At 35.0% G+C, this 14,501-nt stretch overlaps 1 protein-coding gene across 3 annotated transcripts in view; it reads right to left on the bottom strand.

The window, feature by feature from the left end:
* LOC129000040 (forkhead box protein K1) overlaps positions 1 to 14,193 on the bottom strand; it is a 33,565-nt gene extending 19,372 nt beyond the window's left edge. For all 3 annotated transcript variants that reach the window (XM_054426889.1, XM_054426891.1, XM_054426890.1), the window contains exons 1-2: positions 13,794 to 14,193; positions 274 to 465 (exon numbers count right to left, since the gene is read on the bottom strand). In XM_054426889.1, coding sequence (XP_054282864.1) covers positions 274 to 465; positions 13,794 to 14,152 — 551 coding nt within the window. In that variant the 5' untranslated portion in view covers positions 14,153 to 14,193. The remainder of the gene's footprint in view (positions 1 to 273; positions 466 to 13,793) is intronic.
* Positions 14,194 to 14,501: the final 308 nt, after the last annotated feature.

Below are 14,501 nucleotides of genomic sequence, written 5' to 3'. Positions count from 1 at the left end.
TTGTAGTTTTTAGAAACTTGAGTCTAGTCAAAATTAAAAAGACAAAAGAAACATAGTAATGAATCCGTATGTACTGATTGGTGGTAAGTTTGGCAAGCTTTTATGATCAATAGGCTAGGCCATTTATGAAAAATTGGTGTTACCACAACATAAAATCTATTTGTCCAGGTGGCAGTTTGAGGGATTGGGTATTGTTCCACCTGATGATGCTATGTGGTAAATGAACACGCATGGTAAAGACCTGTTGACATGCTGTGTATACAGTAGGCCTACCTGATGGTGCCAGTGGGGGAGGGAAAGGGGCTTGTGAAGGTGGTGTCGGCCGGCTCAGGAATGTTGATGCGCAGAGGTGGCAGTGGAGGCCGAGAAGTGGACTTGGTCGCCAACTGTAGCGGAGGATCTGTCTCGTCTACCAGGGACTGGAACACCAGCCGTATGTTGGTGCTGGGGAACCGGAACGTGCATCTGTAAAGCACAACACACCAGGATAGGTTACAAGTCACCAAATATCTTCCTACTACACACTCCAGTAGTAAAGCCCGCCAATCACTAATGGATCTATCTAGGTAATAATGTCAGGACCCTTAAGAACTGATGTTATGTGTGAATTGGTTCTGAACTAAGATGTGAAAATGGGACACGGAAAAAACTACACTCCGCATTCACTGTGCAGTAGCCTACACTGTGACCATAAGCCATCCATTTCAAATGGCAGTTTCAGCGTCATTAGTCGCCCTAACAATCAGGACCTTATGTCTTATTAGACCTATATGGTATTGCACACTTGCACAGTGAACGTGGAATTGAGTATAGGGCAAGATTCATACCGCATGGTTCTTCATAGTTTATTAGGCAATCATAATTAATTTGATTAATTTACTCAGGTTTTTTTGACTCATGGATAAATTCCAACTTACTATCATCAAAAAGTAACCATTATTCAGGAGTAAATTAGACCCAAAATAATTCTCAATCCTAGCTGACATTTTACACTCCTGTACAGACTGTAGCAAACTAAATTGTAAAAATAGTCATCTAGTTACTATTATTATTACTAATAACTATTCAAACTACCTACCCAAAAGAAATTTTTAAATTTATTTTAAGTATTAAAGCCATCCTCTTGGTTAGTGTTTTGAATAAAAATACCAAATCCAATATTGGTGAAACCCCATACTCAGTTTGTAATAAAAACTAAAGCAAAGTTCGGTCGAGATGCCTTAACTTATCAAGTCTCAATCCGACTTGAAAATTCTGCCTCATTTACATTTCTGAATATTCAAAACTGTAAAATCTCAAAATACGTACAATTTACCAAGGTACGATAAAAGATAAAGAAAAGATAAATTCTGGAATAACATTCTTTTAGGTTTGTACAAATATTGTTCTCAAATAAGAGGTCATTTCCTCTGGCCTGATAAGCAAACTTCATAGCTGCTGCTCAAGTTGAACTAAAATAATAAGTTCACGCTAAGTGTTTGAGGTAGCAGATTCCAAATATGAAACTTTTACTCTACGCTAACTGATAACGAGTTTGAAGCCCAGACAGAAGTAAAAGTAATCACAGCTATGATCGTTCCTTGACCTTCAAACGATCAAGTTCAATCTTAATCAAACAAGATGAACTAGTCAACAATGTTACCGACTCAGAAAAAAATCTCACTGAGAATAATTTTAGAAATCCCAATAGGATTTAGCTAGAATAAAAACATATTTATTTATAGTGTTAAATACTTAGTAAAAATTCTATAACTAAAGTAGATTAATTAATTATTATCAGTTATTTGTTGCTCAGTGTGCCCAATAAGCTGTTTACATGGTACGTCAGTTTGTGTCAACATTAGGCAATTGTTTAGTAATTTCTTACAGCTTGGTCCATATATTGTTGTACTTAGGCCTATATTGTTACTCACAATATACATAGTGAATATAAACATTATATGTAGAACACCATAAATAATAAATGGAATTTTAAATTTTTCACATAAAAACACAACCCTATTCTTTAATATTAGTTTGTAAGAAATAAAGATAAATTAACACACCTGATTACATTCAATAGACATATTGATTAAATTTTAGAGGCATTCTGAATAGAACTCACTTAAAATCCTTTCACCAACCAATTTACAAATTATCTAATAGAAAAAAACCTTCCATCACACTTTTTTCAATAAAATGATCAAGTTGATGCATTTGATTTAAAACTTTTAGTCTGAGTAAACATGTTACTGACACAATTCCAAATGGCAAAAATTAGTATTGTGATGTGTGTTACATGGGCTTATCACTTGACAACAACACCACGACCTTGTCACCACGACAAGGTGTTTGTCTACGGATTACTGAGCACAATCTACATCTGGATCTGCCAATGGCCAGTCACAAGTAGTGTGTGTGGAGGGGGAATTGGAGTTGGTAAAGAAAAAACTGTAAAATTTTACTATATAATATTGCGAGTTTCACATCTGTATTCGAGTTTCTTGATTCTGCTAAAAGTACACGGGATGAAAGATCTAAAGCTTGTTTTACAAAGACATTTGTAGAGCATAACCTATACAAATTTTTTTTTAACTTGAATTATTCCCGAGTGCAGAGTGCCACTAGCGTTGTATACTGTTTGAAAATTTTAGTATTCAGTATTTTTCTTAACATTATTGTACAGTATAAGCCTACTTTGTATGGAATTTTGATCTCTGTAACTAAAATATAGACAGCCAAAATACATAGTTTAGAGGATTTTTTATACATTTGACGATGATGCAGTAGACAATTCAGATACCTTATTTTCAAATGGTCATCAAGGGATATTCATAACTTGAAATGTTAAGCACAGTGATGGTGAAATTATTTTTACCATGGTAACTCTATGTTTATGCTTTAGAGGTGAGCGAGGCAGCTGGTGAAAATAATTGTTTAAGATACAAATAAAATGGTTTAGTTTTCGATATAGTGATGATTTTTTTTTCAAATTAAAGAATGAATTTTACACTGAGTGTTATAAAGTTTCTTAACTGATGGACTCAAGTGGTTGTTTTATAATTATAATCACTAAGGATTAACCAAGATCTTCCATTGACCAAGGTTCCCAATCATCTTGTAGTAATCTAATTTAATGGCGCTAGCTTGGTTTTTCATGGTGATCCCTTGCAGAATTAAATGGTTTAAGTTACCAGTTGATCGGTGATCCTAATGTTGTCTATGGCAACCGGTTTCAAGATTAAAATCTAATCATCGCTTCTTCATATGTCATTTCACTCTAAAGTTGAGGTCATCGGTGAGCACATAAAAATGGACAAAAACATGCAACACGAAAACACGGGACATTACTTCACGAATATTTACTAGTGGCTAGTATAGGACAACACAACTGGCATCCGGGTAGATATACATGGTCATGAGTTCACAGACAGGAAACTTAAACCATTTAATAGAAATTTAATAATTACAAAAAATGAAAGTAACTGGATGAGTATGTTTAACACAATACTTTTGAGACATTTTTATTATTTAATAATAACCTACTTTTTTTACTTAGGGAGGTTGTTGTAGGGGGATTGTTTTCCCATTCATTCAAACCTGTTCTAATCCAAAATACTAGGCCTATAGCCTAAATAAAAACCTGTTTCTCCAGACATTGTTTGACTTTAAACCGAGTCAACTTCTTACAAAATTGTTTAACTCGAGGAAACATCCAAACACGTTAAAAATAATATCATTAAGTTTTAGATACTGAGGGTGGCGTCACATCTACAGTAAAAAGACTAGCAATCACTAAATTTTAATCAGGATATAGGATATAGTTGGATGAGCTGCTTGTGTTGTACTACGGGTACAGTAGAAATCCTATTTTCTCTTATCCAGCTGTTATTCTCAGATAATAAATGTGACATACCGGTACTATGTTATATAGTTAATCATGTCTTTTCTGTTTGTCTCCCTTAAACAGTTGGTGTATAAACTGATATAGTAATCAACAACAGCACAAACTGAAAGTATTCTAAAACAGGCTACACCCATTGACTACTGGATACTGAAGTTGTATTAATAGTCAAAGCAACAGCTTTACAAATGAATTAAATCTGGTTCTCCCCACAATACAAGGTAATATTTTCAACTGTGCTGTAAATAAACTTTCGGCTAGTAATATTATACTATTCCTCTAAAATATCTCTGTGAATGTAGTTTATTGATTTGTTATTGAGTGTGGATGGTTGTACTCCATAGGTTTTTTGAGTTGACACGAGGTTTGTATATTGCAGGTTATACAATAGTTAGTTGTTTGTCAGTTATCAGTTGTTGGGGAGCGTGATGGCGTGAGTCACTTTGTTTATACTCTCGTCTAAACGCTCGGCTTACTTTGTGTCAATCGTGGTTGAATTTCCTAAAGATAATTCTGACTTAACACAATAATTGTAACTCAACACAAATACTGCTGGTAGTTAAATAGAGGGAATTCAACAGAATAAACAAAAATAAAGATATTTCAAATGTAACAAATCTAATCTTAAAACTCTTGCCCAAGCATAGGAGTTTCATAGGTTTGGTTATGAAATTTTAAAATGTGTTAATTATTGTAAATCTTAACTTTGGATATTTTTATCAAGCTGGAGTATCTTAGATTATACAATTTTACTGAACAACAATAGTGAGAAAAAATTTGGAAACTGTCCTTGGCATTTTATCTGTTAATGTTATTCACTAGTAAGAGTGTTTACGTTGCAATACACTGGTTTGGCACACCATTACAATTGATAAGAATTAAACAACGACACAGTGGCTGACAGAGAATGATGTCACTCAATTCAGTTTAATATTTCAGGCGTGTTTAGTACCTATTCAGCATCATTTTAGTTGCCATATGGCTCTTAAGTAGACATATTAAAATCATTATTAAATTAACGAAGGGAATGTTCTAAGAAAGCAGGATTTAAATTATTATTACTATGCAATTTAAACAAAAAGATTGTTTCTGGATGCACAGTGATGTTAAAAACCTTTTCAGCTTAGTTGTACAGACTACGATTAAAAAAACTATTGACATGTAAGGTAAATTCTTGAGTATAAAATATAAAGATAGGACCCTATGTTTTGCTTTTTTATTTACTCGATACAGTTTACACTAAGCCCGATAAGGGATGAAAATGAAAAATAAACGTTTTTTTTAATCACATAGTATACTAGCCTTGGTGCTTGGCAAGATCAAAACCTGGGATTCCAGAACAGGTGTTTTGCCCTCTACCACTAAACCAGACGTGAACCCTATCAAATGGACATAATCATAGGTAATAATAGTTAAATATTTCAATAGGTTGACTCGTCTTTTCACAGTGTTTGCGGTACCTACCTACTAAGCTGAGGTCCATGATAAATGAAATTTGAATATGCTAATCTTATCAGAGGAACGAAAATAAGGCAAGGTAAGAAAAAAAGGGTCAGTGAACCAAGGTATAGCCCAAATAAACATTATGGTTATAATTAGGTATGTAGACTCCACTAATAGTAAAAAAATAAATACCCTGCTGCAGCAAACCTGCATACTAAGCAAATTTCCATTCACCTGATTTGATCAATTAGGTCTATTAAATCTATTTCAATAACATTAGGTTTAACGAGTAAGTTACTTAGGTTTGCTACTACAGGGAGGGTAGTAAATAAATTATGATTTTGTATGAAATAAATAAATTTGCAGAGGTTGATAAAAATATACCTACCCATAAAAAATCAATTTAGGGTACCTACATAAATGTACTTGTTCTCCATAAGAATAACATGGTAGCCTAAGTCTAAGTTAAATTTTAAATTTACAATTTTTTGAATTTTATCTGTAACCAATAACTCTAGGCCTACAAAAACACTTAAATTAGACTAAATTAGTTGGTTTTTTTTACTCTAAATTATGGTTTAGAGAGAAATTGTGAAATATTTTGTTTTGAGGACCACCAAAAATTAGGATAAATCTATTTTTACCCCATAGACCCCTGATGCCATTGTCCGATCACGCTGGTTCGCGAACTCATTCAAATAAACGTAAGTTTACACATTTGTACTAAAGTTCACCAAAATTGGATCATTTTGGTTTGAGTTATTGTTCAAACCGGCACATTTTATGAATTTGAACGGTGGGAGTTTTTGGCCTCTAGGGACATAAACTGAAAAAGTAAATCGGTCCCGGGTCCAGGTCTTACCATGAGACCTACGTACGGTAATAGCTTATTCCCTATATGAGAAATTCGCTAAAAATACACAAAGTAGGTAAAAAATAATAAAAAAAAATAAATTTTATAGCAAAAAAGAGAGCAAATGAGCAACAGAGGATCTACTGTGCAAACGGTTGTTAAGTTACTCTATAATTCAACAACCGATGTAGGCCTACACTAGGTAGACTGACTTGCTGCTGGCAGTTTCATTGGTAAGCACTAAGCTTGCCTGCATAATGAATTCTCCAAGCCTAAACTCCGATTTAAAATTACACGTAGTCTACTGTTTGGTATTTTTTCTTAACGTTTTTGTGTTTTATAAAGTTCCAAATAATATTTTTTTAGATTATAGGCCAACTGTGTTAGAAAATAACCGTCTGAAATCTTTGGTAGGCCCTAATACAACACTCTCCTGTGCCATTATTGAGGGACAGCTATACTTAAAGCTCCAAGTGAGCATCGGTCTTAATACACAAATGGGCTCATAGGCCTTTATGACCAAACTTTTTTTTAAGTAGGCCCTACCTACGTTTAGGCAAAAGGAAATGACTACATATGATATCTAAATTGATTTAGCCTACTAAAATGCTAAAATGTAATTTTTTACACATTAAAAAAATACCGTACCCTATTAGTAAAAAGGCTAGGCATAAAAGTGTTTTGGTGCTTCAGTAGAAATGATCCCGGACTAATTTTTTTCATTGTGACGAACAGTTTGGAGCTAACTCTTACACTAGCTACTGCCATTTCATGGATCAACCTCTATGAAGAGTACCTATCCTATACAAGGGCGAACCTCGACCAGCTTCCTCCATCCAGTAATTACCCAAATGAAAAATAGGCTAGAAATAAATAAAATAGTATGTTTAGGTTTTTTTCCACCAACAATGTGCGTCCCTGGAGGATTAACAAAATTTAATACAGTAAAAAAAATGCCATGACTCATGGCAATTACCTTACCTAGACAAATAAAAAGGAATAGGCCTACCATCATAGGTTATATGTTTTAAAATAAAACTGATTTAGGCTAGCCTACTGAAAAAAATTCATTCGAAGACCTAATATACCCTATTAATTTATTTTGGATACATTCAGTATTTTTCAAGTACACAGTTAACTTAGCGGGATACAATAACCACGGTACAAGCTGTATGTTTATTAAGCTAGATAAGTCCTCCTGACTCAGCTAGCCAATTCCCCATTACCCTACCCCATTTGTTAAATCCTAGTTATACATCTCAGATAGTCAAGTTTAAAATTTGATTAAAATGCAAAGACTGGAGAGACACGTCGGCTAGGCTATGATTTGATTTGATTTGATCATTAAGTTATGTTACCATAGGACTTAACACATCGACAAGAGTAAAATTAGTTGATGGAGCTAGAGCCTTTCTGAGACTTTGAGGTTCTGGTATAAGGTTCAATTGTTGGTAAGCTTAATGTTTAATTGTTGATAAGCTTTTGGCTTATTAAAGCTTTAACTCATTCAAACGGTACTTCCCTAAATTATGAAACACTTTTTGATAGGGAATGGATGCTTCCATCAGTGTTGTGCTATGTTACCTTAGCAGGAGGGGGGGGGGGGGTGAATCGCCGATACGCAACGGAATATAGAATTCTGAGTCTTCTGATACTAAGCGGTCCTGCACCGCCATACTAAAAGTGGTGGAATTAAACTGTACAAGAACACCTGGCCTTCGAGTTAAAATAAACAGGGCCTAAATTTGGTAGGAACTCGTAAGATATGCTTCAGACGTGGACAACAATCTATCTATATATTAATAGGCAAGCATGTTTCTTTAAAACCTTTTTTCTCAGCTCGTGTTCATCGTAGGGAAAATCTACGCATACCGTTAGAAAACTATTTTCCTGTAGGTGTGCAGAATCCCTTTATAAATTGAAATAGGCTCAAAGATAAGCACAAAATGTGAGTTTAAAAATTTGAAAATATTAACATGGATCTTATGCGTTGCCATGCTGGTAACGAAATAACAACGAAATATAAACAGAAAACCAAAACAAATGGAAGAAACTCAAATCACATGTTTTATTTACAGTGTGGAGTGAAAATAGATAAGTGAGTACATTACGCATTTTTGGTCGAGTTTCGACCACTGGACGACCTCTCGTAAAAATAAATTCCTAAGCCATATTGAGACTGAAAGTTTTAGACCTAGCCTATAAGGGCTTGTGCAGACTAAGCACAAAGAAAAAATAGCACGATTGCATGATTTGTGAAAAGATTAACGGATTTGATCAGTTGATTGTTGTGGGAAATCAGTAAAAAATGAGTTTAGTCATGTTGTATAGTAAAGTGGTGGTGGTGGTAGATCCACTATCAAACTGCATATACCCCCGCCGCAGCAAACCTGCAGACTTAGCGAATTTCCATTTGCCTGATTGGATTTACACTAAAATGTCTCCTTAAAAATATCACATTATTCCCTATTTAAACAGAAATTAGTTTAACGAGTACTTAGGTTTGCTGCAACAGGGAGGGTAAAAAAGTTTTTTTTTATGTAAAATTTTAAAAGGTACTGTAGTTTAGTAAGAAATGAATGTATTTTCCAAATTTGATCAAAATAAGTTCATAAACAAGCAAACTACAACAGTTGACTTATTGTCCATAAGAATAACATGGTAATTTTAAAATTAAATTTATTTTGATTTTTCTCTGTAACAATTAGGCGCATAATAACGCTTCAACATACTAAATTATTTGTTTTTTAAGCTCTACAAAATGGTTTAGAAAGAAATTGTGTAACTTTGTGTTTTTAGGGTCAAAAATGGGAAAACCTATTTTTACCGCATAAAACCCCCCATAAACCCCTGTTCCCATAGTCCGATCATCCTGGTTCGCGAACTCGTTCATTTTTATCCTCCATTACACCTTTAAACCTAATTTTATCAAAATCCAACAAAAATTACTCAAGTTATCGTGCAGATGGACACATATATATACTTACTAGCTGTGTGCCCGTTCTACGCACGGGGATCTTATAGTAGTCAGTTGAAACCTTCTTATTTAAGATTAAGAACAGCAGTTAGTTTGCATATTTGCAGATATGCTGGCAAAACTATTATATATAAACCTTCGCAAATACAGTATCTGACAGTTCAAGCCAAAATAAATGCTTCGCAATTAAATGTCACCCGGATCGTTATGGTCCATATGTCCAATGAATAAACTAAAAAATGTTTTATAGATCCATGAAGCGTAGCCCTAAAGTAGGCCCACAATTGAAAGTTACTTTCCACATCGGTTAACTTAAACGTATTTAAAGTACTACCTCAACCTCACCATTTAACACTTTATTCCGGTTGACATTTTCAGTATCAAAGGTGCTCTTGTCCATTCCGTGAAACACTGAGAAATAAGGACATTAATGCGTTACCAACAGACATACACACAACAATCCAAAAAAGGCCACGAACTATTGATACATAAACAATATAAAGGCGTAAACAATTCATGATGGTTTGCCCAACAAATGTTTTACTCAAATAGGTTGTCATTTTCTTAGCATACCGGGTAAGCTAAGATTTGGAATCCAGACAGAAAAAGCAAAACTTATACAGAGTTAAGACATCACTTAAATTGAATACGGACGGCTCTAATAAATAAGGTGCAACACCAACGATAACTAATTTGTAAACTACAGTGATGTGTTGGTACCTACGTAAAAATGATTCTAGCAGCTACCAACGGTTCTAAGGAAAAGAACCAGTACCTACGTAAGAACCTACCTAAGAACTATAGTACATCCGACCAATTAAATACATTAATATCTAGTCCCGAGGTTATTGATCTCTTGCTTTTGGATTTTCTCGTAAAAAGTTATAGCGTAAACTTATCGGTGTCAGTTTGAAAAAAAAACAACCTTGCCCAAACAACTTTTTGTTATTTAATAGATTACGCATTCTCTAAACAATGATTAGTATATCTATTAACATTAGAAGGAAATGTGACGAAAATCACACAATGTTGGGGTTTTGGTCATTTGTAATTATATTTCTTAAGTAGGTAGGCCATGTATTCTATGGAAAAGTACCGGTATCAAGGATCGTCGTCAAAAAGGTTGTTATGAATAAATATGTAGGCTTACGTACCCAAGATATGAGCTATGGGCCTATTGGCTGTATGGTCCAGCGATTGCATCACACGGTGAGTAGAAACAGAAAGTGACACATTGGAAAAGCGAGTTTAGCACTTCCTCTGTTAAACCTCTGTTACAATCACCCACTGGCCACTGCAGTTGTGATTTTTTACTTTACACTTTACACAACCGCCATTGAAGCGCCGTCAATGAGTGGAAACCTTTTTTGTAAGCTATTGGTGACGATCATTTCAGTGTCCAGCCCTATACAACACTGATTCAAGGTCTTCTTTCTGGTTGTCAAAACTCAAGAAACATTTTATACTCAAAGAATTTCTGGTTCCGATTTGGACGATGTCTAGTTATTTAATTTCATTTACGGTTACACTATTAGACTATATTATTGCACTTGCGATTAATTAAATCCGTGATGTAAGAAAATCGTTTTTAATCTCACTTGGTTGGGATTTGCTTTCAAAACGTGATTCGAAATGGTTGCGGTATTTGTAAACAACATTTGTAAACATATCATTGACAGCTAGAAAAAATAATCTTGATCCGAACAGCTGTTCGTTATTTCATAGACGATTATGTGATAAAAATTGAACGAAAATTTGACAAAAATCGCACAAAACTGCATTTTTGAACGTCCGTAATTTTATTTACAAAGTAGTGAGGCTATATTTAAATCCCTAAAGACACTCTCGCCAATCCAGTTAATACATTAAAATGACTTGGATCTTGATAGGTACTCTGGTTTTCACGGAGAAGATTGCGTAAAATGCCATCTTGAGTGTTACAGACAAAGGGAAAGACAGACAGACAGACAGACAGACAGAAATAGAGATAAGACTCGTTTCTGCTTCTTTAATGTGTAAAACGTAAAAATAACCTAAAAGTATATAATTCTGAGCAAAGTACAGACAAAACTCTAATTTTATTTATATAGATATATATGTATCTATATATATAGATATATACATATATAAAAATTTGAACGAATTGTCTTTTTGGCCTCTGGAGACATCAAAATGAAAAAGTAAATCGGTCCCGGGCCTAGGTCTTACCATGAGACCTACGGTAATAGCTACTTCCCTATAGGGAAATTCGCTAAAAACAAATACCCACCGCAGCAAACCTTCTGAATAAAGGCAGAAAATTTCCATTTGAATGGTTTGAATTTCACTAGCCCTAAAATATGCTTTTAATGTCAGATTTATTAAGAGTTTACTTTTATCCTCCATAAAGCCTCGTTCACACGGGGCGAGATTACAAGCTACACGCAGGCTTTTTTACACGCAGCTAGTAAAAAAGCTTAGTGTGAACGACGTACTCGCTCAAAAGCTGCTTGAAAAACGCTCTGGAAAAAGTTGGCGCTGCCGCTACTTTACACGCCAACTCGCCAGCTTTTGAGCGAGTAGGCGTGTAAAGTAGCCCAGTGTGAACACAGTTGCTTGTGCGCATGTTACTCAATTATGTCGGAGGATATTTTCAAGCCAGCTACTGAGCGAGTGGAAAAAGCATCGTGTGAACGAAGACTACAAGCGCACGTCGCCGACTCGCTGGCGTCTCTGTACACGTTGGCGAGTGGACAAGCTCCGTATGAACGAATACAAGCGCACTCGTCGGCTTCTTACACGCTTGCGAGTAGCTTGTAAACTCGCCCTGTGTGAACGAAGCTTAAGAATAGCATGACAATTTTAGATTTACAGTTTTTGAACTTTCCTCCAATTTAAATAGCGTGATTAAAAACGTTTGGATAACTTAAGTTACGGTTACCTAAGTTAAGGTAGGCCTTTAAATTAAGCTATTTGTTTTTTAAAGCCCTAAGTTTAAATAACAAAAATGTTTGTAAAAATAGTTCAGCGTAGAATTCTGCACAATTTTAATAGCCTATGTGCCTGTAACTTACCTAGAATGTGTGATTTGATGGGAAAAAAATGTATGTTGTTTATTTCCAATTTTCCGGGGAAAACGAGAGAAGTTTTTGAATTCAGGACGTTATTAAGCATATTTAATAGAAAAAAAATAGGCTTTACGTCTGTGATTGATATAATATTTTTAAGTTAACAGATGGTTTTTAAATCTTAAGTTAGAAAGAAATATAAACGTTAGTTAAAAGTTATCGGTAGGGTAAATGTGCAGTTTTGGGTTTGCACACAATTTTTGAATTCTTTTTATCCTTAGGTAGGCTACTCAAAATTCAAAAATTCTTCATTTTCTGCGGAAAACGACCATAACGCGGAAAAACTACCAAAACGCCCAAAAATGTTTTATTACCAAAACACGTCATGTGGGTACATAGGCCTACTCAAACTAAGTTTAACTTAGGCCTAACCAGAATGTTAAGCAGATGACAAATATTCAAGAATTTTTTGGATCCAACGAATATTCTGAGGGTCAGGTAAATTCCATTTTTACAAACTATAGCTGCCTAGGCCTACTGTAACTTAAAACTCACTGTTTCCATAACTTGGCCCCATCATGCTGGTTTTTGAAATTGTTTGAAGAAATAAGTCATGGGCCTTAAAACTTAGGGTTAGGCTAAACACACAAATTTCGTAGGCCTAAGCTAATTAAGTTAGAAGACTTGTACTCTAAAAAACCGTTATCGTACTTAATTTACTAATCGACACATAAGTTAGCCCTAGCCTAACTTATATAGGCTAGGCCTATTAAATAACTTAAGTCAAATGGGCTAGGCCTAGGCTAAAGAGGTAAGCAAGTTATTTAAACCGAGCGGTAGGTAAAAGGCCTATAACTTACGTTAAGCCTATACCTAACTTACGTGAATTTTGGTTTGATACCCCTGGGGACCTCAACACGAAAAAGTATAAATTGGCCCAGATGTAGGTCTTACCGTGAGACATAACTTAGGCCTACGACAACGTAGACCTAAGCTTAACGTAGATCCTCATCCAGCATAACCATAGAGATCGGCGAATCATCAAGTTCAAGGATGGAGTACGTGTTGTGTGTGTGAAAAATTGTGTATTCCAAGTAACTTTAAGTTATATCAATTTTGGGTAGCCATGTCCTTCAAAATAGGCTAGGGTATACGCCTAGTCTCCAAGTTATAATAAGGAAAATTTTGTTATATAACTTAGCCTATTATATTATATTCGATGGTCCTAACAAAGAAAAATTTTACATGGCAGTGTCAGATATCATTGATAGGCCTAGGCTATACCAAAGGCATATAAAACCTCACACCATCTTGTATCTTAACAATGGTTTGTTTCAGCCAACCCTGAGATTTAATTGTTGACAAAATATTTAATAGGCCCATTTAAGTTAACACTAGCTAACTCAGCACTATAAGGGGCAAAAGAGGGCATATTATTATTACATCATCCCAACAAAATCTTATTTGTAAATGTTAACATCGCCGGAGGATTTACTAGTGGCCTTCAACTTGGTAAACAACTCTGTTATAAACATGACCCGACCCACGGGAAATACGTGTTTACACTTGTGAATAATTGAATTTACTTACTGTTTAGGTAACTGTAGCTGAGGAGCTCCTTTTCTTTGGAATACGCCGTCCACAAAAACACCATTCTTCCCGTTGCACACCATATAAAAGTTAGGATGTTCGAAAAACAGCTCTAGATGTTTACGAGAAATAAAACTAGAATGTCCCATGTTTACATCGACCTCACCTCGAGAGCTATTTCGGCCTATGATGATTCTTTTCTGTCTCACCATATATTCGAATTCTCGCCCTTCTAATCTTGCTATTACGGTTCCTTTGCTCTCCGGGCTCCATTGTAGTTTCGTAGGACTTGATGGTGCTGATTTTAGGGCTAAAAGAGCCCAAGCATCACTTTCTTGAGACTGTGAACGTGAAGACATCACGTCTCTCGCCACGGGAAGGAATATGGAACCCGATCAAAACAGCAGCCGAAAGTATGATTGTTTACCCACAATCCAAACCAGTGTTCCCAGATTGGCCGTAGTCAAATATCGTACACGCGGTCCTAAATTATCGTATTTCACGAAAAATTATCGTACAATTTTAAATAACAATCGTAACTGGCTTGAGTATTGAAATACCTAATAGACTTATATATTTTTTTATTATAAATCTCAAAATCGCCATAAAACCATATTATTTTTAGTTTTGCACGTTGTAATCATAGTAGGTAACTGATATTATGTGAATATTTCTCAACCTCAACACAAACACTACACCAGTATTTTC

The sequence above is a fragment of the Macrosteles quadrilineatus genome, unplaced genomic scaffold (genome assembly GCF_028750875.1).
Source record: "Macrosteles quadrilineatus isolate MER2022 unplaced genomic scaffold, UCM_ALF_1.0 Scaffold_8__2_contigs__length_117827958, whole genome shotgun sequence".
Taxonomy (NCBI): domain Eukaryota; kingdom Metazoa; phylum Arthropoda; class Insecta; order Hemiptera; family Cicadellidae; genus Macrosteles; species Macrosteles quadrilineatus.
The sequence above is the reverse complement of the archived record's forward strand: the minus strand, read 5'-3'. Positions and strand labels throughout refer to the sequence as shown.